The sequence below is a fragment of the Ambystoma mexicanum genome, chromosome 9, assembly GCF_040938575.1.
Source record: "Ambystoma mexicanum isolate Mex_15411 chromosome 9, UKY_AmexF1_1, whole genome shotgun sequence".
NCBI lineage: Eukaryota > Metazoa > Chordata > Amphibia > Caudata > Ambystomatidae > Ambystoma > Ambystoma mexicanum.
In genome coordinates this window covers 831,207,242-831,233,407 of record NC_090931.1, presented here as the reverse complement: position 1 = coordinate 831,233,407, position 26,166 = coordinate 831,207,242, and the positions used below count along the sequence as shown (strand labels likewise).

Below are 26,166 nucleotides of genomic sequence, written 5' to 3'. Positions count from 1 at the left end.
GTAGGCTGTAACATATCGTGCAACAGTAGTTGAATTGTCTGCAATGTACTGCACATCTATGTTTGCATTCCATAATAGGGCAATGATTGCATTGTAATCATTGATATATTTTGATTATTCCCTTCTTTTTATGTAATACGTGTTTTTAGGTGATTTACCTTTAACACTATGTCGAACTGAAGTTGTTTACTTCACCTGTTTCTGTAACTGGTCTAGGGAAACCAAAGCGGCATTTGGTGTAGTATTTAGCTTTGTTTTTGTATTTGCGGCGACAATATTTGCCACATTTGTGTCTTTGAAATTGTAAAATCTGCCCATGCAGCTCACTATGTGTCTGTTGTGAAGGGATTTCACACGTGACATATTTTTGGATAAACTGCAAAACAGTGCTAGCACTGTCGTGCCCAAATTTCGGTCCACCTTTGATCCATAATAGCATGTGAATATGTGGTGCTTCTCTCGCTGGACATTCTTTTCTCCAAAAGAAGTGTTGCACTTCTCCAAGTGGAGGAACAGTTTTATTGCAAAGAAAGTGTAGCATTGCAATGCAACGATTATGCAAATATCTTGAGACATTAACTGGATCTAGAGAGCAAAGTTCTCCAGGTGTTAATATATCTACTTTGTTTTTGTTGCTGTTTGCTGTGCGTAGAAACTCATTTAAATCTTCCCATGCATATTCTGCACAACTTAGCGTAACAAACCAAGTTGGTGGTCCAAGGTTTCTGATCATGCAACGCACGTCTCCGTGCCGCCTGAACCAGTATTCCTTTGTACCACGCATGTTTGCAAACAAATTTGTTATGTGATTGTAAAACCTCATCTTTTTCTTGTACTTTTTGTATTAACTGCGTAGCTGACATATTTTGAAAGTGCATTCCAGATTTAAGAATGTGTTCAACTCCGTAACATAGTGTTGCTGATTCACTTTCATAGAGTAGGTGGAATATGTATTCCACATTTTGTCTAAATCTGTGATCTTGTGAATACATTCGTAATGAGCGGTATTCTGATGCCCCAATCTGAGTGGGGTCTATCATCGTATCTTCCACCTTTGCCAGTAGGAAATAGCAGTGGAAAAGCACGAGCTTCTATACTTTTTTTCCCAAATACTCATTGGTGACCCTTTGGTTTGTCGCATTTGGTAAGTTTCTAGTGCATCATCTGCTTTCATTGGAATGCAATGGATGAATTGTGTAATGGTCCAAAAGAGTGGATACTGTAGCTGGATCCAGAAGTTCGAATTGTCCAGTTTCTGATGGCTCTTGAATTATTTCAGTTGTTTGCCTTAATCTTTCATCAATATTTATTTCCTTGTAGTACTCATTATTGCCTTTTAGATATTGCAATGCTTGTCTAACTTTGTGTAAGTCCACTAATTGTTGCCAAATTATTTTGTCCTTTGTTGGTACTTCATTTACCGAGACTATTAAAGAATGCTCTATTGAACGTTCCACTCCTAAAGTGTGTACATTTTCCGTTAGATCTAATGGCAAGTAAAGTACTTTGCCACGAATGCCTTTCACCAATTCAGAAGAAGGTAATTTTGCTGTTTTTGGATAAAGGCGTATAATTGCTTGAAATGGGTGAACTGTTTGAATTATTATGCTCTCATACAAATTGAGCTGTTGCAGGATTTCTGGTAATGGAAACAATTCCAAATTATTTGTAATAGCACGTGAAGGAGTGTGGTTGTTTAATTTTGCAGTACAGTAACTGCAACATATTAGGCGTTCAGTTATTTCATATTTGTTTTCAGCTAAAAGGTACAAAGCTAATTCAAACCATTTACAGTCTTCATGGTTTTCTATTTTGTATGCTATGTCCACATTTTTTGTGTTCCTTTTGTAAAACGTTCTGCAGCAACACACACACACATGGTTTGGTACTTCAGCCGATGACCTTTTAAATTTTACTATTTCTTTTCTGTATGTGTGTTATAGAAGATTGCTATGTGCAGAGTTGTCGCTACTATGTTCTAAAACTGTTGCATTTTCTACGTGGCTCTCACTTCCAAAATACTTTTTCTGAATACGGTCCATTTCTTCTTGTAAGTATATTGGTGTACCATGCAGAAGAGTGGTATTTAAATTGCCTAATTCTGAAGCTGGACTTTTTGCATAGTATATTTTATACACTAAATTTCTTACATTGGAATGATGTCCTGATATTCTTTTTATATCATGGAAGGTACTTTTGCAAATAGGCCCAGAAATGCAGGCTAATGAATGTCCTTTTAGTCCTGTGTCTTTCCGCACTGCACAAATATCCATATTTTGCAGCACTTTCATTTTACTTTTGTCTTTACCTTTTACATATTGATTGAGGAACTGACATAAAGATTTGAAAGCTTTTTTTGGAATGGCACACATTGATGTGCACAGCCATTTGTATACTGGACAGTGTGGTTCTGCTGAATCGAGAGGTAATTCTGAGTTTTCAGGTGATAGTTTTGTAAGCAGTGTTTCTTGTTCCATGATGGTAGTATTGATTTTCTCATTCCCTTGTCCACTGCTATGGATGGCAATTGTGTTTAATTGATTTTGTTTTTATGCTTCTTCATTAAAATATGGCTCTGTGGTTGTTGTGTGACTCCATTCACCACCACAAACATGGAAGAAATTATTTTTGTTCACATTCCGTTTATTGCTGAGTTTCTTTTGTAGTTTGGTACTTAGTTTGGTTAGTGCTTTCATCCTATTTAACTCTAATATGAACAAATTCCTTTTGAGAAGGATTGCACTGTGCACAAGTGCTTGTAGAATTAACTTTCTACAGTACGTTTTAAGGGGTGAGGATGATTTTGGTCCTCTTCTTAGTAGATTCTGATGGACTCTGTGACAAAACATTTTTACTAAAATACTTTTTTTTACTATGGGTTCTTCTTACACTATCAGGATTATTAGGAACATTGTTAGCTGTACTGGCAGCCGTTTTTTTTTTTTACAACATTTCTGTTTTTTGTGACACTTTTTGATGGAGGAGGTACAGTTTCGGTAGTTGACTTCCTTTATTATGTTACCCAACTGCATTAGCTGGTTTGTACCAAGATTCGCTACAAACTCTACAACAGGTGGATGCTTACATTGGGCACCTTTATTTTTCTCTGCTCTAATTCTGCGTTCCTTTCTATGGAGTTGCTTTTTGGTAGGCATTCTTTGGTGTCTGTTGAGAAAAAAATATATACTTTGGTCTGTTGTCCAATGTATGTGTGCAGTGTGCATGTGTGCATAAGTTAATGTTAAAGGACATTTGTACCGCGCACTATCACCACCGTAGTGGTCCCTTGGTGCTCTGGCAGCTCTGAAAAGGGAGGGGGGGGTTGAGTTAGTGGGAGGAAGCAGGAAAAATGCAAGAGAGCAGTGATGTGCTGTTGGCGGCCTCAGCCCGGTGGGTCCGTTGGCTGGGCTTGGGGGTGTTTTATGGTCCGTAGTTGTTGCGTGGTGTTGTGCAAGGCTATGTGTGTTTTTGTTTTGTTGTTGCAATGTAGTGAAGTTTGTGCGGATTGCTGCGTTTAAGGCTTAAGGTTGTTTGGTTATAGTTTGAAAGGTGTATGCCGAGGGATGGAATTGTTGGTTGGTTAGTTGGCATTGCTGTCCTTGCGATTGTGGGATTCCATCTAGATGCGGTACACGCCAACAGTCACATTTCTATCTGGATGCGACACAGGCTAGGTTCAGAATTCTAAGTGTGGTGCATGCTAAGAATCACATATGCTAACAATCACATTTCTGAAATTCCATCTGAGTGTGGCACATGCCAACAACCACATTTCTGTCTAGATTTGGTGCAGATTAAACTTGAGTCTCCATCTAAGTGTGGCATATGCTAACAATCACATTTCTGTCTAGATTTGGCGCGGGCTAATCTTTGTGATTCTCTCAGGGTATGGTACTGGTTAACATTATACTGCAGGCCATTGAAAGGTAAGTGAGAGTGGCAGGAGCTTTCTGGAGTAGAGTAATTGCTCTACTCCCCACCTATGCCAGCACTTACAGTTTTGTCGGTGTCTGGTGGCTTCATTGGCTTCCCCTGCTAACACCTGCAGACACATCTTGGAGCCGCTGAAGTCGGAGCCGCCCTTGGCCTTGGGGCCCTTAGCCGAAGGGCTGCCGGGCAGAGGGCTGCCCTGGGGGTTCCAGACTTGTCTGTCAGGTGGCCAATCATGGGGGTTGGGGGCGGGTTGGGAGGCGGGAGGTGGTGGGAAACAACACGGGAGGCTGGTTGGGAGGGGGAGAGGGAACACCGCTGCTCGCGGGCAGCTGGGGCCAAATAGTTATGTAAAAGGGCCCAAAGCTGGTCCCAAGAGCTTCCACTCACCTGGCCTGCAATCATTACAAATGGCAAGGTAGCGAGGTGGCCGCTGGCTGGGCTGCACTCGCTCCGTGGGCAGTAGCCAATCACGGGGGTTGGGGCGGGTTGGGAGGCGGGAAACAACATGGGAGGCTGGTCGGGAGGGGGAGGGGGAACAACGCTGCTCGCGGGCAGCTGGGGCCAAATAGTTATGTAAAAGGGCCCAAAGCTGGTCCCAAGAGCTTCCACTCACCTGGCCTGCAATCATTACAAATCGCGAGGTAGCGAGGCGGCCGCTGGCTGGGCTGCACTCGCTCTGTGGGCAGTAGCCAATCACGGGGGTTGGGGGCGGGTTGGGAGGCGGGAGGAGGCGGGAAACAACACGGGAGGCTGGTTGGGAGGGGGAGAGGGAACAACGCTGCTCGCGGGCAGCTGGGGCCAAAAAGTTATGTAAAAGTGCCCAAAGCTGATCCCAAGAGCTTCCACTCACCTGGCCTGCAATCATTACAAATAAGTCTGATGGGGAAGCTCTTTGTCATGGTGTGTCAACGTACAGTAACAATCATTTGGTAAGGCTACTTTACTGTTTGTACTCTCATCTGAAGCACACTGTAGTAGTATACAAAGTGGCCTACTTGTGACGAGAACCATTATTAATAACCGAAATGCCAAAAATTTGCTACAGCAACTTCTTTTCACAATCTAACCTTCTAAGGATTACCTTTGTTATTTCAGTAACAAACACACAGAGATTTGTCAGCCATTCTGCCTGTTCTTCTTTGTTCAATAAATGGCTATTTGTAGGTAGAATGGTTTACAAATCAATGCTTGCTTTGGTGCCCAAAATAAACAAATGACCCACGCAGCCTCTTAAGGAGTAGTTACAATATAAAGGTTGTACTGTACTTTTTTGTGCAAGATGACCAGGTTTCTTCGGATATGTCTGCAGTGTAGATGCTATTGATTCTCAGGAGAGTAGTCTTCACCGCGAATTAAAAAACAAAATCAATTACTTTGTGTGTTTGCAGCAGTGATGATACTGCAGACATTACTTGTGCTTTTTTCGTCAGTGGATTGAACTTTCATATTTCAACCCAGTGCACGTGCACATTTCACTTCACTCTGTGCAGTCTTTGCATAGTACTTGCAATATGGTACTTGAAAGTCCTTCAAAATAACTAAATCTTTTAAGGGTATGGAAATGCCTTGTTCTTTACAAAGTGTACTATGCATAGGAGAGAGGTTTGTAAGCGATAGGGCAAAGTGCTAGATGGGGAAACATTTTGTACTTGTTAATGAAAAGCACAATGTCGAAAAATCGGGAGACCCTCGGAAGGAAATGTCAGCACTACAATCGGGAGCGCTTATTACTATTCTCATACGATCACATTGCAAGTAGCATTAATGTAGGCCGTACAGAGTACAGAACTCTGACATTTTCACGTACAAAATTGAGGTCTGCCCTAAATAGGCATCCTTGCAACGTATGTACAGGTTATGCGGAAGACAGTAAGCAGTCGTGAGATTTGTGAATGACAAATCGTCAATCTTGCACTTTAAAGGGGGAGCGTTGTTATGTATTCCCTATGGATATTTAGCAGCATTATTTTGTCTAATTTAAATCATAAGGCTTCCACATGTTCTCTGATTAAAATATACATACCTGACTCTATACTGATGCATGTGGACATGTATGGAGCTGTACGTAGAAATTCGCAATCTTGCACAGTAGCTTGTGAAGTAGGTGCTTTGCAATGGTATGCGACTTCCATTCAGAATCATCGACAGTAATTTTGAAGTGCGCAATGTTGATGACGGGAGTTAAAATTTGCGATGTTCTATGTGATTGGTGGATGATTGTGCGACCGCTTAGTTGTGTCCAATGAGGGACTCGCTTTGATACTGCTGTAGAAAGGGTGGAAGGACTGGGTAAGAGTTACGTGCCGCACGTAGGCAACGCTTGTCTGCTGATAGGGCATGTCACAAACGGATTTCTACAGCAAATCCTGCATGGAAAGGCGACTGTAGGCATCAGCCAATCAGATGTTCACATTACTCTTTTGTGTGGAAAGACGGTGCGCACACTGAAGATCGCAGAGGTGGAGAGGGTCAGGGTTTTGATGCTCGGGGACATTTGAGTGCAAGGCTTACAACACTATGCCGAAAGTAGGCATGTTGCACACCATTTCGATGTGCGAGGAGTGGAGGTGGTGTGGAGCGCTGACACTGATGCCAATGCTGCAGCAATTCTGCAAGTTTGTAGAGACATGCGTAGAATAACCACTCCTCATGTGGTAATTTTGCACTACGGTGCTTGCCATTTGGGATACCTGACGTCACGTACTTTGTTGGCAGATTTACTCCCGAGAGTACAATGGAACAACACTTCTGTTTTCTGTCCAGATCAAAGCATCGGGAGGTCTATCATCAATTGCAGCATGCGTGCATTCATGCTACGAGTTGGTATGTTTTTTTGTAGCCACGATAACATTGCTCCAAGCAATGCGCATTACTTTGAAGGAGATGATGTTGCGCTATCTTCTTTGGGAAATGCGATGTTCTTTTGGAATGTAAGGCTTGCTTTAGAGAAGGTTCTGTAATGTTTGCAAGAGTAAAGCAAGGACAAAAAATACAAACAAATACATAAAATACCAGATGTCTGTACGGTATCTGGCCAAAAATAAAAAAAGGCTCTTTTCAGAGTCTGCCTTAAAGGGGGAAAAAGGGGAATAGTACTTTAATGTACCGTCGTCACGCTCTGATCCTGTACATGTCCGCAAACATGGCGGTAGTTAGCAGCCAGCATATATCACCACCGGGATTCAAGGGTGGAGCCGCATGTAAAGGAGTATGAGCGGAGCTAGCGATTGGTCCATAAAGCTCAGTAGGTGTGTTCTTACCGACGTACTTTAGTAAGACCGTCTTCTCCCTCACAGGAGACCACACAGCCATGGTTTTCCATGCTCGAAAACAGATTATCTGGATTTTGGGAGACTCATGGATACATTGGTTGAAGGTGCATGCAGAAAGCTGCAGTTTATCTACAAATCTCGGATTTCCACATGCGGAAGTGCACTGGCATGGCGTGCGTGGCATGAGATGGCTGGACTTGGTACCTCTTTGTGTTACTTTACTGACAGAGTGTCCTCCAGATATACTGATCATTCATTGTGGAGGAAACAGTTTAGGCCATGTATCTGGAATTTCTTTGCAATTTGCAATAAAGGAAGGACTCGCGAAGCTCATGGACATGTTTCCAAATTGTCAAATACTTTATTCCCGTATTGCCCAAAGACAAATATGGCTGCGTTCTTCTGTGTTTGGTCCACAAACGGAGAAAATGGAGAAAGCGAGACGCAATGTGAATAAGGCTGTGTGTGCATTTCTAAGAGATGTTGGCATGTCCTCTTTCCACAATGAAAACATTTTGTTTCGCAGCACTTTCAATTTCCCCAGATATGGTGTCCACCTCACATATGGTGGCAATCAGATTTTTCTTCGCTATGTACAAAATGCATTGCGACCTCTTTTGCAATAATCTGACAATCCGTTTTCCCCAATCCACTGTTTTGACCTACACAACACACCACCGAAAGGCTCTTTTCAGAGCCTCCACTTACTCCCAACGTACACTTTATTGCATTTGCTCCACTTGCACCCTCCCTTTTTTCCTCTACGACTGCCCGCAAACTTTTTCAGAACTCTGCAGGGGTCTACGGCCGTCACTTCATAGTTCTATTGTTATACTGAGAAAGGCGGCTCTGAAAAGAGCCTTTTCTGTAATTTTTGTTGTTTTTACGTTCATTGCTTAACAGCACACCGCACACGGTGAAAGGAGGGTACGGAAGGGACAGCAGCCACGGGGATAAAAAAGGGCAACTGAACAGAGAAAGATTTAGGGTGAGCTTTATTTAGGTAAGGAGCAGATCTTCTGGTGCTCGGTGACTGCAGCCTCAAAAGCACTTCGAAAACTCTCCCCACTGCAGAGTACTGCGTCACAATACGTGCACGCTACTGTCACCTTTTGAAAGGTAAGGGTCAACAGCATTGCGAATGGCTTGTGAGGCAGCTGGAGGGAGGCGCTCCCCCACAGGAGTGTCTCTTGTGGTGGGAGGATCGGATACCGAGGATGCTGTGGATGAACTCAAACGACTACGCTCTTCACATGGCACCACCTTGCGAATGTCCACAGTGAGGAACGAAGTGAGGTGTCGCTTCATGGTTGTCGTACCAAAACTGAACGCTCCAAATCTCCCGCGACTCAACACCACCTCGCACTGGTTACACTTCACCAGGTTCGCACGTGTTTTTGGTACTTTCCCATAAACGGAAAACAACCGCCACACCCACGACTCCCGCTGAGTGCTCCTAGTGTGGAGTTCCTCCACTTCATTCTCTTCCTCCTCCTTCTTCCTCGATCTCTACATCCTCACCCATATATCTCTCTGCAGGCCCTTGGTGAGGTGATGGTGGTGGCGGGTTTAGGGGTGGTGCAGAGGCTAATGACCCAACTGCAGCCATGGAAGCCGTACCGATTAGTTTCCTTTTGGTCACTACAGCAGTAAAGGAAACGCACCTCAATCTGCTATAGCTAGAAGGACAATGAAGATGCGCTCGGGGGGTGTGGGCTTTTGCAGGGGTGTGCCTCGTGACCGTCTTCATCCCTACAAAGCGGTACACATTTTACACAGCAAGTCCTGAGGTGGCGTATTGTTTGGGATGTGTGAAATTACATTTTTACACTCTACAATACTTTGCCTTATGTCTACAAGTTCATTTGTATTGTGGCGGAAGCACACCAACTGTGGAAATTAGTCCTCACGCTCAGTGTAGGAGCGGTCACATGATGACGTCCTCAACACATCCGCCCCAGTAATGAAAGTCCCCTGGACAGCAAATGCAAAGAATCAAACGTGCGCATGCGCACAAGTGTCCTACAGTGTTCGGGTTCTCAAACTACTTCAAAGTGCGACATAAGTGAGACGGACAGTTAGTAACAGGCGCGATGTTCGCAATACTAGTTCTACCGGCGGCACCATTTTGCACTGCTAACACCAACACCCAGACCATGAAAGATGTTATCTCAAATGTGAATGCTGACATCAATGACGACATCACTTGTTTAGCCCCTTTCTTTTCCCTTCCTGCCATACATATATATGTGCATTTAGTAAAGAAAATTCACTAAAGGAATGTTATACTTCACAGTGCAACCAAACACCACTGCACATTCCCCCATTATAGTAAGCTAAGCAACCATATCTCGCACCATCTACGTGCATTGCTAAGACTAACACCCAGGACATCAAAGATGCCATCACAAATATCATTGATGTCAGCATTCACATTTGAGATGACATCTTTCATGGTCTGGGTGTTGGTGTTAGCAGTGCACAGGGGTGGTGGCAGGGTTGCAGGCTTACTTTACCATAACTGGCGAATTTCAGGGGTTTTTCGGTTTTTAATTTAAAGCATAAAGGGGAGGAGGATTTCTTTTTTTTTTTAAGTGTAGTGTACAGGTTTTTGTTAGGGCAACTTAACCATAACGTCCCCTCAACAAAGTTTTTTTTTTTGTAGTGAATATATATATATATATAGTAGCACACCTCATGTCAGTCTGTTCCAGTGGACATGTGAATTGGGTGGTGGTACGTATAGTTAAGAGAAGGGTGTGTTTTGCTTATAATTGGGAGCATTGTGCAGCTGGTAACATGAGGAGTCATGAATCTGTATTCTATGATGGGCTTTTCGTAAGTTTATGGCATGATCTTCTATTTTAATGCGTTCTCAGACCTTGTTAGCCATGCTATGTTGTGCCAGTAAATTTGCGTTAGGATTTTTGTTTAGTGATGCTAAGATGTGTTGTCCTTGGAATTAATTCATAGCACGTATTTTTTCCACTGGCGGGTTTATTTGTTTATTTAGTTATGTATTAATTTCATTCTTTTGCTTGCTTAATTCTAGATAATCACAATGTTGTCAATTTTCTTGCTTCATTTATGTTTTGCAGATCTGTTTTGTTTCTTCCATTGTTATTTTGGTGGGGGTGGGTGTTGCTACTCCACTGCTGTCCTTTTTTGACAGTTCAGTTTGTGTGGTGTGCGGGATTTTCTTTTTTTACATTAGATTGTATCTATGACAAATAACTTTCTTTTTGTGTTCTTCTCTGTTGGCTCCTTTTCTTCACTCTTTCCCCCATTTATTTTCTTTTTTTCTTATTTATTCTATGGTCCTTGTGTGTGGTTTACCAGGGGAACTCGTACTGGGTCGCTATACTGAGTCGTTTCCGATATGGTGTTTGTGTTGTACTTGTTTGTATGCCTACCAGGATTTGTACTGTGCGCTGGAGAGGGAGGGCCTGTTCAAAATCATTTCTGTATTTGGTGTGATGGCCACATGATTGAGTTTCTTGAGTTGGAATGTTAAGGGTGTTAATAATCCAGTTAGGAGGAAGGAAATACTCACATTTTTGAAAAAAGAGAAAACCTGATGGTATTCTTGCAGGAGACCAATTCACGGCAGAATCCAGTAGATAATATTTTAAATCATTTGTATTCTGTTGCAAGTTATTCCAGGGGAGTCTCTATTCTGTTTAGGAAAGACCTAAGATATACGATTGAGCATGTGAACATTGAGTCGGATGGAAGGTAATGTCGCACTTAAATTGCATGTTGAAAATAGGTGTCTGATGCTCTTCAATATCTGCCGAATGTAGATAAGGCTATGATTTTGTGGGGAGGGGTGGGGGGGGTTTAATACGACACTGGATGCGAAGGTGGATAAATCTAATAAGGCTGGTTCATTTGCTGATACAAAGGCCAGATATGATAGGTTATTTATATTGCGCTTAAAAGCACGGACCCGGGGATCGAACTTGTGGTGCTCTGTCGTCTAGCTTCCAAGGCGAGCACGTTGCACCTGAGCTATCCTCCTGAGACAGGAAAGGACTCTTGAAATTGATGGATGAGTGGGACTTGCACGATGTATAACGTGATTTTAATGGAGAAAACCGACATTACGCTTTTCACAGTCACTCATGGGAAGTCTTCGCGAATTCACTTTTTTCTGGTTAGTGGGGGGGGGGGGGGTTTGTGGCGATGTTTGCAGAGGCACCATTGGTGATGTCCTGATTTCGGATCATGCTCCTGTTGACTTGGCTTTCGATGCTTCTGTGGGTGGTCTGAAGGCTAGAAAATAATAGCAGCTGATTACACAGTTGCTCTCTAACCTAGACTTCGACCATATCGAAAGTGAAACCTCCTTGTTTTTGAGAAACCATCTGGAGTTGTTGGATACCCCTTGTGGTTTGGGATGCTTTGAAAGCCACAGTACGAGCCAGGCTCATATCCCTAAGGATGTTCTTCAGAGACCTGTGCATCTGGGTGGTTTTGGTTATCCCAATATAAGACGCTATCTTACTGCATTTACGCTGCATACTTTTCATCATTGACTTAAGCTTGACCAAGTTGACTGTGCAGGCTGGATTTGCATTGAGAGCGAGGCCGTTTCTCCAACGCTGCTTGATATTATTTTGTATGCAGCTAAACCTTTGCCGGTCAGCTCGGCTCCACCATTTATAAAGCATGCTGTGAAAGAATGGAAGAGATGCAGTGAGATTCGTGGTGAGAAATACTTGCTGTGTGTGGACGCAAGTTTGTGGAAGAACCCGGCTGTGAAACTGGGCAACTGCGCTTTATCGTGGGTTTCGTTGCAGAAGGCTGGCATTTGGAGAATTGGACAGATCCATGATGGTCCGAATATGCTTGACTTTGAATTCTTGCATTTCAAGTACAAGCTGCGGGCAGGGGAATTTTGTTCTTGCATATTGAGGGACCTTTTTGCGGTCATGTTTTCTCCACTGAACACCACCATGCATGCTCCACCTGTGGTCATGCACCTATCTTAAGAGCATGCCTCTCTCTGCTTCCACCTTACACAAACGTATTACTCCATCAGAGTTTGCTCTGACTTCGCAATGCAGTAGAGGTAATTGGGATTCGGACTTAGGCTGTTTGTTGTCAGATATTGAGTGGAAATATATGTGTATGTCCGGTTAGGTACAAGGTTGATTTGGAGCTGTAATAGCAGATTGTTCACTGTATGTATTGGCTTCCTTGGAAGATGTGGTCGTGAGGATGTTTGCTGGAATTGTAGGAGTGATGTAGGTACCACCTTGCATATGTTGTAATTATGCAGGAAAATTCCATTGTTTTAGGATGGGGTTTTCCAAACAGTGGATTTGGTTTTGGGCTGTCTAACCTCCTTTGGGTTTATGGGGCTTCCTTGGTTTCTAAGGGGCATATTTTGAATTTTTGGAACAGTGATACTGCCCCCTGTGTGGATGATTGGCTGCTCAGTTTGTATCTTCTTTCTAGGAAGGATTGTCTTCCAGGCTAAGGAACAGCACCATGGCGATTTGGGGTGTGTAACAATGTCTATGCTCTGCTGTTCCCCCTGCCCCCTGTTTAATTTGAACTATATATATATATATATATATATATATATATATATTTTCCTTCTTACTACCTTTCTTCTTTTCGTAAATATGATTGCTAAGGTGAATTGATGTATATTTTGCACATGGATTGGTGTAGCTGTTCTTTTATTGCTTCCTTAAAACAATAAATTCCATTTAAAAAATAAAAATGTTTTCAGCTGTGTATAGGCAGACATTCGCATGTGCAGTTCAATTCCTAAACATTGAAAAGCAGTTTATTATAATAGTTCCCTGTTACATCATAATGCAAGTAAATTCTGTTTGTTTCTTCCCGATAAAAACAATATACTTTTTTAAATGTAAAAAAATAAAATATTCTTTTGCTAGAGAAACTAAGATACAGACAGCAAAAGTGTCTGTCTCAAGTGACTGGTATATGTCATTTGTTGTAGCTCTGAACATTGAAACGACATCTGGCCACCCATCATACCTTTTGCCATTCTTAATCTTTGGATGCTTCATCAAGTAGAGAAAAATGAGGACTAGAATGGAATGAGGGAAATCATCTTGCCACAGGGAATAGCGTCCAGTTAACTACCTCAGCATGTAAAGTACTCAGAGAGCTGTATGTGACCTAGAGTGGCATTTTTGAATCCACACAATGGTGTTTCGTACCTTTCTTCCGAGTCCAATACATTCAGTGCATCATTTTGGGTAATTCATTCTTATTACATCACTTGAAAGTGGGTGAATCCAGATGAAGATCCATGTTATAACCTATGCTGTGCAATCACTTTACTAGTCGGCGTCATTGCAGGTGCATGCCAACAATTCGCAACTCAGCCAAGGTAACAGTGCAGTTGAAACCGATGGGCCATGCCTCCACTGTCGAGGAATACAAGAATATGCCAGGAAATTATGGTGAATACAAAGGGCATTATGCTGGATTCATAATGAGAACATGACCAATCAAGTGGTTGGTTTTGTGAGAGGAGGCATGGGGTCGGCAGGTAGTGGAAAGTGGGCGTGCAGGGATGGGGTGAATGACCCACATGATGTGGGAAGAGGCTTGCAGTGAACAGGAAAGGAGCACAGATGAGGAAGGAAGTGGCATGTGGTGAGGGTGCTGAGGGCATGCGTGGAATAGCTGCATGTGGTTAGAGAGGCGGGTGGCTCATGGTAAGTGCAGAGGAACAAATATGGAAATTGGGAGACCAAGGAAGAAGGCAATAAAGTAAAGGAGGGATGGCAACCAAGGCCTGCAGACCATCACACAGAGGCGTTGCTAGGGGGGGGCTAAGGGGGCTATAGCCCCTGATCTTTTGGTTGTAGCCCCGGATAGAATCTCAGGAGCTACAGCCAAAAGACTAGCTAGCCCCCAATCCCAACAGTACTGACATCAGCTTAGCCCCGGGTCTTTTCCAGACCTAGCAACTCCCCTGCCATCACATAACCTTCACTGGATGTGCATAGTCCACGCCTTGCTTCCTGCCTTTTATCCCAATTGCCAATATCACTCACTTGGATAAACAAGCACCTTGATAATCCTTGGTTTACTTGTCATTATAAATGCATACATCTGCATAATAAAGGGGAAAGAGTGGGAGCGAGTTAGCAAACATGTTGGTGACTCATGTAAAAATGCTTGTGGTGAGGTGACAATTTCCATAGTCGACTATTTCTGAAAGGCATGCAGAGTTGCAACCTTGACCAACACTGTGCTCTCCAAATACGCAGCTCACCAGATAAACTCAGTTCTTCTCCCATGGAGACTTTTAGGGCTTGCTTAGTATATTACATGTTCAAATGGCAGGCATTGTTCTCTGAGCTCTTTTTAGTCTGAATAATATCCTTCAAAAATATGGCAGTGTTCATCATATAGATCAATTGTCCTCTGAAACTGGAGAGAATTCAGAAAGATGGCAGATGAGAAACTGGATTGTAGCGATGGGTTAAAGCAGCATGGCGGATGTGTACAATAATATGCAGCAGTTGGTGAAACAAAGTGCAAAGAAACCGTGTTTCAGATTTTGAACTTCGATAAGACATTTCTTTGACATAATTAAGGAAATAAAGAATTTGGCCTGCCAAGTACACTTCACATTTTTCCAGTAGTAAATTACAGCGGCAAACGTCTCCTACCAATTGGCTTCCTGCAATAATTTAATAACCACAACTTTGCTCAAATACCTGCTTTTGATGAGTTGCCCCTCTTAAAAGGTTTTATCCAAGAGCCCTTGATTCACCTGGCTAACATGCTACTTTTGAATCAAATGCCATGACACTGAAAAGGATTCAGGCCACAATGTTCCTTTATTTGATATCACTTAGTTTTTCCCAGCTATTCACAACGTTTGTACCTACACAAGCTTTTGGGACGCAGAAAGACTGACTGTGAACATTCAAAACTCCACAATACTTAAAATGGTTTGCGCAAATAAACCATCTTAATTCAAGAAAAATAACTCAGTTTGAATTCCGATTCGGGTCAAACCAATTTTCACATGGACTGTTCTTAGGTGTTCCCCATTCTAGTGCAGCTTGCAGAGATTGCTACTGTCTCGTTTCAGTCCAGCTTGCTGAGAGCATCCACTAGCCCCCACAATCTAATGAAGCCCGCTCCGAGAGCACTCGCTCACGTTCCACCGTCGTTGTGCATGCTGCCATTCGAGCTTCCTTAAGGACTTTCTGCTCTAAAATCATCAGGCGTTCGATTCTACAGCGCATGCCACTCCTTTTATTTATAATAGGCCTTGTTAAGCACAGGAAGTTCAGTATTCGCAGGAATGCAGGGGTTCCCACCCGGAGGGATTATAAATCAATCATGCTATTATAGCAGGTGACCTACAGAAAGATATTACAATGCTGGCCCGAAAGCTTCACTGTTAGATATAAGGAACACCTCAAATAGAAATGTTGTCACTTTTCTTTAAAAAAGCATAGCTACTTAATTGAACTAATATCTAATGGTAAGGTGTTCCAGAGTTTTGCTAGCAATAATCGTGCAGTATTTACCAAATGCTCTGGATCTTTTCTTTTTGTTGATGGGGACAGTGTATCTGGTAGATGACCTTTGGGGACGGGTTGAAGAGTGAAGTTTTAATCTTTGATAAATGTAGTTTGGGGGCAGAGCCAAAGATGGCTTTTTGTGCTATTGTGAGGAATTTGAAAGCAATTCTGGATGTTATGGGAAGCTATTATAACATTCAATGGATGCGAGTAACAGGACCATATTTGGAGGAGTTGGTAACATTGCGAGCGGCTACATTTTAAAGAATTTGTAGGCACTGCATAGTATAATCTGCTGCACCATCACTAACCGCATTACAATATTCTAGTTTTGGCTTCTATTATAGAAAGGGCCCAAGGAGCAGTAGTGTCCTGTAGACAAGTGGCTTGAATTGTCCAATTAGCATAAAATAGTAATTACAAGCACTAATGACCTGGTTCGTCTGGAGAATTGTAGACAAAAAGTAATAAAGGAACATCCCTACGGTTTTTACTTTAACTAGGGTATGTAATATCCTTTCCTGATAAAAGAATGTGAGCATAGAGCCACATTGTGTTGTTTTTTTGTAGCTTGGGTGGGATAGTATGTCCCCATTTCAATTGGGTAATGAAAGGGTTTCCTATCCATATTGAACAGTAAAGGGGTTGTGCATGAATCCTGTAGGACTCCACATGTCACTGGGGTACGATTAGATTTAAGCAGCTGTACAGAAGTTGTATCTCCAAAATAAACTATTGTGATTACTTAGGTCTGAGAATAGAATATGGGCCATAGTTGTAGTAATTGACCACAAAGGTTCCATATGTGGTGTGAGAAATCTGAGGATGTGGTCCCTTTTTCTAGGGGGGGGGGACCTTCTCCATGGGGCAAGTGCAGTGCGTACTGAGTACAGTTGTTCTCCTGGGGTGGTGCACTGAGTGAGGATCACATGGGGAGGGAATCCCCCTGCGGGATTGGGAACTCATTGCCAGAGAATGCAGTATTGACCCGCTTTACAGTATCCAACCCCTTTGCTAAATCCTCCTGCTTCCTCCTCAGATGGAGGTAATGGGTATTTCAGTCAAATTAACCAACCCCCTTTATCATATCCAACACGTTTGACAAATCCTCCTGCTCATCCTCAGATTGTGCTAATATATGTTGTTGGCAAGTTAGCCACCCTAACATATATAACATTGAAAAGCCTGAGCATTGCACATGTAGCTTTAAGGCCTGTACTGTGACGAAGAAGATGGCTTATATATATTGTTGCCAACTTAGTCAACACAAATTACATAACTGCAATGAAAACCCAGATTATACAAAGTAGTGTGCATCAAACTGTAAGGCTGGTGCTGTGACGAAGATGCCCAGGAGAAGCATCACTTACAAGGAATTGAGCAAACCGTGTAGTTCCGAATGGCCTATGATTGGTTCCACAAAATACATCAGTCCGACGTGGGAGATGCATGGCAGCTCAAGCTGAAATGCAGGCGAGACGCGCGAGAGCCGTCCCTGTAAGAGGAAAAGCGGGAGCCCATACCTTGATGTGAGATGAAGCCTGGAAGAGACGTAGCACTCAGCCGAAAGGAAACCTTAGTCTGCAGGGACACTGCAGACGCCACTGGATGGCCGGACGTGACCGGAGTTCCAGGAAGAACACAGTTGCCTGGGAACTGCAAGAACGCAGAGAGGTAACGGATTGCCCAAGGAGCTGTGAGGTCCGGGGGAAGCATCTGGGTGAGCTCAAGAACTGGAGAAGGAGGGTCGGGGACCCTGGAGAGAATTGTATACTTGGCAGGAGAGTAAACAAAGTGACACCACACAACATTGCGAGTCTGGGGCTTGTACCCATATAGAGGGTCTGGGACCCTGAGAGAAGCAAAGAGACAATCCAACATAGAACACTTGATTGACAAGGTGAATCAATCTGGGTAAAGAAGTTGCGAGTCTAAGACCCGCACTCACATAAACTGCCAATAAGGGGGTCAAGAACCCTATGATGGAAAAGAGGGAGTCCTACGCTTTTTAGCAGATGTGTCAAGCTGATGGGGATATAAGAACTGTTCCTCTTGACTTGTATAGTGATTTAAGATCAGTCTAGGGAAAAGGAGCACCACCTCACAATTTGGGATCTTAAAGTTTGGTAGCTGAGCATACCAAATTGGTAGGGAACAAGAACTGTGAAACAGTTCCTCAGTTATCCAACAACTTAAGATACGAAGAAGTCTAGGGGAAAGGAGCACAATCTTGCATCTTGGAACATTATTTTGCATCACTTTTTCACTACCAGTGAGCCTGGTAAATGTTCTGTTTGAAAACGAAAAGAACTCTTGTTGCTTTGAGAAGTAACCCTCCTTATACAGTTGTATTATATTCTTAGTGTTCGGGCAATAGTAGGTTTTTGGACATGACAGTGACACTCTGTAATAGATTTGCCATGAAGTCCAAAACTTGTTTCCTTTGAGACGGGGATCTCACTCTTAACTTTAGGGCTACAGAGGCATTTTTCCAACCTCACTTTTTATTATTAAATGTCTTTATCCAAAATTATTCAAACATTGTGTCCGAGCCTTACTGCAGCACACTCATGATATGATAGTTTATCTAAATAGCACTTAAACACAATGTGGTGGGGTATTGCATGTAGTAAGACATTCTGAATCTGGATCAGTGTTTGATGCTATGCAAGTCTTAACTTCTACGATAATGTTCTCCTTTCACAGAATCCCGCTGTGTTTGTATAATCTCCTGAGAGAGGGAGCACAAGTGTAAATGAAAAACTATGACTCCTCCACTGGGACAGTAGGGTCCACAGGCTGTGCACTGATGTATGTATTTTGACTTGTATAGGTACCTTGCGCACACACAACCCCTTCCCCAGGAAAGAATTTTAAGTATATAACAAGAGATACATTTAACACAGCAACTCCTAGAGTAGACCGTCTTAAGCATGCAAGCAGTAATAGTCTTGGGCAGATAGTGTACATATTGATGGTGTAAATGCGCCAGATGTGTTGTGATTAACCATTTTCTTTGACTTATGCCTAATCTAGCTGTTAAACTAGTTCTCACACATACTAGATCTAATGATTGGAAGATTAACCAAAGGTAAATACTGTGCCATTGATAATACTAATCATGTTAGGCAGGCATTCCTATAACGTTTAGCCCAATTTAGAGGGAGATCCATATTTGTTTGACTTTTTTCAATGCATTTCATAAAGTGTTAACTTGAAAAATTCTTTGTGTCCATAGTTGATAGCCTCAATCCACATGAAATAAAGAAACTCTTTTGGTGTACACCCTGTATGTTTTCATACTAACTCGGGATAAGAGCTCTTCTTGTGCGTGCTATCCTTAAGTTATGGTGTATGGATGTCCTACGTTAGATCCACTTCTCCCAATGTGTTCAGATTTGGGTCATCAATGTATTGTTTTGTGAAAACTGGAGCTACGTGTATCGGTAGAGACTTCACTAAGCATTATTCTCATTCCCATAGACGCGGCGCAGTATGGTCTTTGCTAAACATCTCCGAGTGGTGGGAGATGGATTTCGTGCAAAGTACCTCAACTCTACTGATGAGGCGGACAAGACTTCTTACAATGAAGTGTGGACAAAGATGAAGGTAAGCCTCTATTTGCTTCAACTTATTTTCACTTTTGGAACTGTGTGGTCAGCACAAGGCAAGTGCCTCTGTTATTGCATTGACCATCATGCTCTTATTAGTATGGTGAATACCAGCCATTATTTTTATTAAAGAAGCAAGAGGCACCATTGTGTATGTTAATTTCAACATTCTGTGGCACATCTTGGTAAACTGGGGGGTGCTTCTCTCGGTCACATGGTCTGCCAGACACCTTTTCCGGTTAATCTACAAATCCAGCTGCCCCAGACTGTCAACCTCCAGCATTCCCTGCAAGGGAGAGGTGCTGATTGTGTCAGGCTATCCACTGTTTCTGGAAGTTGTGGATCCCTCAATGCTTCCCCTCTGGATTGTGAAGTAACGGAGAGAAGTGGAGCCACTGCAACCATACTGTGATGGAAATTGGCTTATCAAATGTACCCTATGCATATCCACATTGCAGCAGTATGCTAATGGTTAGGCAGAGGTCAGGAAGAAGCAGTGGCCGAGAAAGCCACACTCAGCTCTTGTTGTTACCCTGCTCCTCCGAGCACCAAGTTGCCAGCATAAATAAACACTCTATTATCTTGGTGATGGTGAGGAAGTGCCTCCCTACTTTCAGTGTTTTCTCAGGGCAGGCTTGAACGCTGACAAGGAACTGTAGAGGTGGCTTGAGGCGATGGAGGTTTGATTGTTGTGGTACCTCCACTAGCCCCCTTTTTTCGTAAGAGAAGTGGGGGGTGGGGAGCAATTAGTGGGTCTGTGGTTAAGCTTGCGGTCCGGTCCCAGCCCTGCAGACCCACCCTTCTGTTTTCAAAAAAGCAATTTAATGCAGTGTATTTGAAAGTAGAAACAAAAGACAGTACATCCAATTCTTCAGATGGGTTTCAGTCTCCACCAGTACTCCAAGTTGTGTTCAGGTTTCTTTCTTTGTCTGGCTCTACCTTGGTTGTTGTAGGTGAGACGTTTTGTTGGGAATACTTAGACTTCATTTGGCAACTATTGGTGCCCTTGCATCAGTCTCTTTGGGCTTGGACCACGGTTCCCCACATTGTTCCCATAGTTCCTTCGCGTCTGTGTTAGTATAATTCAGGTTTGGATCTACACTTTCCTGAAGTTCACTTTGTTCTTAAATTTCTATCAGCGCATCGCACTGCTGCCTCTGAGGTTTTGAACACGATTCCCACCATTTAAGTCTTTTGGTTCTTTGTAATTTACAGCTATCCTTCTGGGTCGTTTGTCACCATTACTGTGCTATGGTCTTGGAGGAGTAGAGCCACAATTCCCAACATGCATCATTTCTTTTTTATAAGTCTGCATCTCTATACTATATTCGGGGATTATTGACATCAAATCCTCTTGATCCTTTTCTTCTTGTTTGTTACGCCAGGTTATTAAAATGTTGGAACTACAACTCGCAATAGAACACTCTTCTTAGTTCTCTTTCACATGTCAGAGCCATTACACTATTATATTGAAGTGTTGGAACCACAACTTTTAACCTGCTGTTCTTCTTGGTTGCGTTACTGTCACTGAGCGACAAAACCACAATTCTCAACATTAAAGTTTCATGGCCTTCCATTTCTGTTTCCCAATCTTCTCCCTGATATTGCCTACTACCCTGCTAAACCACCTGGCACTAATTTGTGCACTACCTATCCCCATTGGTTCTCTCTGTGCTCTCTATATTAATCAACCCTTTGATATGAGGCACTTCGGTAGTGGGTTCTGCTGAAACTTTGCTGTATTGCCTCTGTTCATTACTTTGTTCACTAGCTCCTAATCAGTTGTCAAACAGCTTGACTCTCTAGTAATTGTTTTTAAAATCGTCCTCCTTCAATTCCCTTTGAAGGACGTCTCGCGTTCATGCAGTCGTGTCTGTATGCTTTACATCAGGACATCTGAAGCATGCTGCTCTCTCTGATCTGCACCACACTGCTCTCTCAGGTCTGCACTGCTCTGTCTGTCATTTACTCTCGTCTTCTCTGGCCCTTTTCTGTTCCCCCTCTAGTGCTGGTCACAAGTTCAAAGACATGGAGAAAATCCTTCTCTCTTTTGGATTGTAATAATGGAAATTGCTGCTTCTTCACATGTGCCAGCACTGCACAAACTGCCCAGAACCGCAATTTGTCTGTGCACTGCCCACTACAGTGCTGGACATGCACACTGTGCACAATTATGCACGCCCAGGCTCAGAACTCCACTGCTATCCATCTTCCGCGCTTGCCAAATTGCCCCAAGCACTGCACTCCTGGTGCAACCCACCTTGTCAGTCTGCAGACCTGCACCAAATACATCCTCCATCACTGCGCAGCCCGCACACCTGACCACCCCCCATGATGGTACACACAGACAATATCCCAACCCTGTACTGTACCCTCTTCCGCCAGGAGTCTGCTGCACCCACTTCCTCCAGTAGTGTCCCAACACTCACAGACCCTAGCACTGCAGCCCAACAACCATAAGCACAATGTACCCATTGCTTCACTGCACTCACGCTGGCCCAACACTGCGCACATGCACACGCTGCCCTGTGCCTCACACACATAAACCAGCACCACACTCCCAAACGCCACCCCCAGCACATGCTGCCCCTTGCATTGCAAACACACAGATCCACCCAGAACTATGGACATACATGGTTGAATGCACGGCCATAAGAACCGACTCCAGCACTGTATATTCAACACCCGCACCCTACATAATCTGGCCTTGCCATGTTAACTAGGCCTGCTAGAATCTTGACTTGCAGTGTTTGCGATACATGTTGCCATCTGGCTTTGCTGTAATCACGGACTAATGGAATGAGGCCTTCGATATAATGTAATCGGGCACTGCTGTGGTAACTGCATATAATAGTATCTGGCCTTGCTGTGATATTGGGGCTTAATGAAAACTTTAATTGCTTTGCTGATTGGACAGCGAAGCTGGGCATAACTGATCATGATCCTGCCTTTAACTGAAAATAAACTAATTTGACAGTGCGTTGCTGTTTGGGTTTAACAAAGGCTAGTAATGTTCGGTACATGGGATTTAAAAAACAAAACCTTGAAGTACTGCGAGTACCTTGGCATTTGATATTATCTGGTATACTGTTGAAATGTGAATGTGATCTACCTGACAAGCGATTGTACCTTCTGTGTGTTTTGTGTATACAGTTTAACTATGCTGTACAGGGCTCCCAATTCTAGGTGTTTCCCCCATACTCATTGTTTTGTGAAACTTAGGTCTCTCTCCTACTATACAGGGTTCTCAAATCTAGGTGTATACCCCATATCTGCCTATTATATAGCAAAACATACTGTACCGTGCAACCTAGGCCATCTCACACTATACAGGTCTGTGCAGCCAAACAACATCTAAGCCTACGGTACGTATACCTTAAACCAAGTCTGTGGACAGAGGCCGCAGGCTCGGCCAAACATCCGTGCACCGTAGCATGCAGCTATGGCTATGCTAATCCGGTCTAGCATAGCATATAGCCGTCCACACTGAAACACCTGACGTACATCAACACCTCTGCCACTAGCATACAGCGACTACCAACAAAATGAAATTTGGTATAGCTGGCCACACATCGACTCTCTCAACAATAGCACTCTATCGCAAACCACCAACAGCGCCCACCCACGTGCCTGACCTCTTTGGGCTAGTTGGTCGAGCCTAGCCAGCCACCTAAGTAGTAGACAGGCGACTAAAGCACACATGCATCTCCTAATCTAAAATTCTTAGAACCTCCAGCACATTGACTACGGTCACCGAGGGCGTTCCAACCACGACGTGCATTGAGGCCATACAAATGGGAAAAGAGCGCTATATAAATAACCAAATACATTGTATTGTAATTAATTGAACTGTGCTCATTATAGAATTAAAAGGAGTACATGTACAGACATAAATGGAAACCAGTACATGAAAGGATGGGCTAGCAATATGCTGTTGAAAAGAAGCAATGAGCACGATTTATGTAAATTAAATTTAGAATCAAAGTATAACCAATACTTAAGTGTGTATGAAAAATCAATGAAAGGGAACATTGGCAGTCAACTGTGCAGTTTGATGATAATTGTTAGATGTGCGACATTCTCATTGTGAATAAAGTGCAAACACTTGAATCACATTTAGGCTTATGGTAAGACTTCTACCCTTGTTACAAGATGAATAGGCACACACACTTTACTGTCGTGAAGGGCAGATTGTCGTTTAGTATTACTCAAGACACCAAATTGCCAGTTATATTCCATTTAAATATTATTCACTTGTGTCCTGCGTATACTAATTGCCTAAAAACAAGGAATGGCCACCAAACAAAAACTACTATCGAGATACCCACCCCCAGCCTTACAAAAGCACAATCCTGCTCCTTTATCGAGGAGGCCAACACACTTCTAAAACGATGTCGAAGTCTTACTTAAAGATCTAGACCCTCCACGACAGGCCACCTATGAATGCACATGGGAGGAGGGCAAGGGAGGAATTGTTCCCCCGCCCCGAAATCAACTACCTCTAGACTTGAGCAGCAATTACTACCCTTTACCAAAAAGTCAAAAGGACATGCCCCATCCCCAGGAAAGGGACACACCCTGTCATAACGCTAAGCACCCGTTCCAAGAGCTGGAATGGGTGCTACCATCCCAGAGCCCGAGTGAAAGGCCCGAGTGAAGGTTAGTCACAATATGGGTTTCATGATAATTAGATTGGGCTATATCCTGCTCGAGTTGTATAGAGATCCTTATAGAAATGTGCGACTAAATTCATGATTACCTTTTCAGAGGAAACCAGTAGCCCAGAATAAGTTTTGATAGAGGGAATTCTGGAACCCCTTTTTTTTAAGATTTTGAATGGTTGGTAAAATGTTTACTGGCCGCCTTAGAGGTTTGAGAAATCTTGTTTTTTATATTTTAAGATATCCACAAGCATATCTTTAAAAATCTATTCTAAGGGATTGATCTGCTTCAATAGATCTGAATAGGTTTGTTGTATGCTTTCTACAGACCTTCAAGATGTTTGAGCATATAATAAGAATTTTTTCTACAATCATTTTTACTTTTAGCAACGTAAGAAATTCTAGGACCTCTTTGAGCTGCCTTGTTACCAGTCTCAGTTATGAACTATATTAGTAGCTTTTTGTTAAATTGGTTTTAAATGATTGTGAAAAACATTGGCAGTCTGCACACGTTTTTCATTACAGAGAAGGATATTGTTAAACCTCCATCTGCTAAAGCGGTTTACCTTAACTTACAAATCTAAAGTTGCAATCTCGAATAAATCCTGACTTTCAGTGTGGTAGTCAAGCAGTAGGGGATTCGGGAACCGAAATCTAAACAATGTTGGTGCATCATGCAACAGGTAAACTGGAAATCTGATAATGGGTGTAGCCTTATCAACCTCAATTTTAAGGTCAATCTTAATTAGCTTTATGGGCTTCGACAGTCTTAAGGACGACTTTGTGGTGACTTTATTACTGTTATGGATAGAAAATTCAAAGTGTCATTTTGGGGAGGTCCGGTTTCATTAAGGACGCTTTTAAGCACTTGCCAAAAAGGCAGATAATGGTTAGCAGGGCAGGTCGTAGACTTTCATAATTAAACCAGTACCATATCCAATTAATAATTTAATTAGAACACATCTTCCTTTGTCACCATTAAATTATGCAGAACTTTATATTTGAGACCCCATTGTGTTTGCCATCATCATGGATGGGGAACATTTTTATCACCCCATGATCTCTTTAATTGGGCATCTTCTTTGAGCAGATCAAAATTAAATGGTAGGCTTTCATCTTGAGTTTTCACACCTTTTGTCTTTTGATTGGGTTATTTTGTATTTATTATTAGTGTTGTAGTTCATAATAGGTCTTTTTATACAGCATATAAAACATACATAAGACATATTCCAATTCTTATTACAATAAATACTTCAAAATATTGTATTTATACTTGTCACATATACATTTCATTAAAAGTGTATTTAAAAGGTTATTTAATGCCTTGGCATTCTGTGAGATGTGCTTTAACTGCATTTTATGAGATCCTACGTAGAATAATCACTAGTTTTAATAAGCAAGCAAAACCTGTCCTGCATAATGTTGACCAATAGCAAATAACTATTTTTGAAAGTCTGCCAAGCTCAACAATTCTGTAAATAAATATAGATGGATAGGTTGACTGTATGATGTGGAAATACTCCAGTCACTACAGCACAAACTCAAAAGATCAAGGACAAGGTCTGAGTGGGTATCGGAATGATAAACCACTACTTCTACCCGAGGCCCTTATCTGCAACATCTGCTAGTTGGATGGTACCAACTGAACTATACGTTAACAAGAAACCTTGACAAAATTAGTTCAGATCTTCTATGAGCTAGCTAATGTTTCAAGACTTGGCATTAGAGGTGGACTGAGGATTGTCACAAGGCTGAGAGTTATCCCGTCTTCCATCTTGTAATAGTAGCCACACAGAGTAGGCTTATTTGAAGAGTGCAGGAATTGCAAAAGGGTTTCAGTGAGCAGAAATGTATCTCCTGGGTAGCTGGCATACACCAGTACGTAGGAGATGCCTCGGAGGAATCGGCAGCAAAGTGCATTTGAAATTGCAAATCGAACTTTCATATAACATTTGCCTGTTTTTTATATGGCCCTTTATGTTTTAAAAGCCTACTACATGTTTTCTAATACTCATTTTATCCACATTCCCAAACACAGTTCTCATCACATATGCCACAAGTGGGTCTGGGCAGTCAAATGTTGCTCATGACATCGGTAGGTGTCACGTTAACCACTCTATTCTAAGCTACAGGCAGGAGTTTAATATCTCCCATC

The 26,166-nt window shown here is 42.6% G+C and overlaps 1 protein-coding gene across 1 annotated transcript in view; it reads left to right on the top strand.

Annotated features, from left to right (window-relative positions):
• The window catches only part of POFUT2 (protein O-fucosyltransferase 2), a 152,349-nt gene that overhangs the window by 117,455 nt on the left and 8,728 nt on the right, over positions 1–26,166 (top strand). The window contains exon 6 of the mRNA XM_069615864.1: positions 19,223–19,348. Coding sequence (XP_069471965.1) covers positions 19,223–19,348 — 126 coding nt within the window. The remainder of the gene's footprint in view (positions 1–19,222; positions 19,349–26,166) is intronic.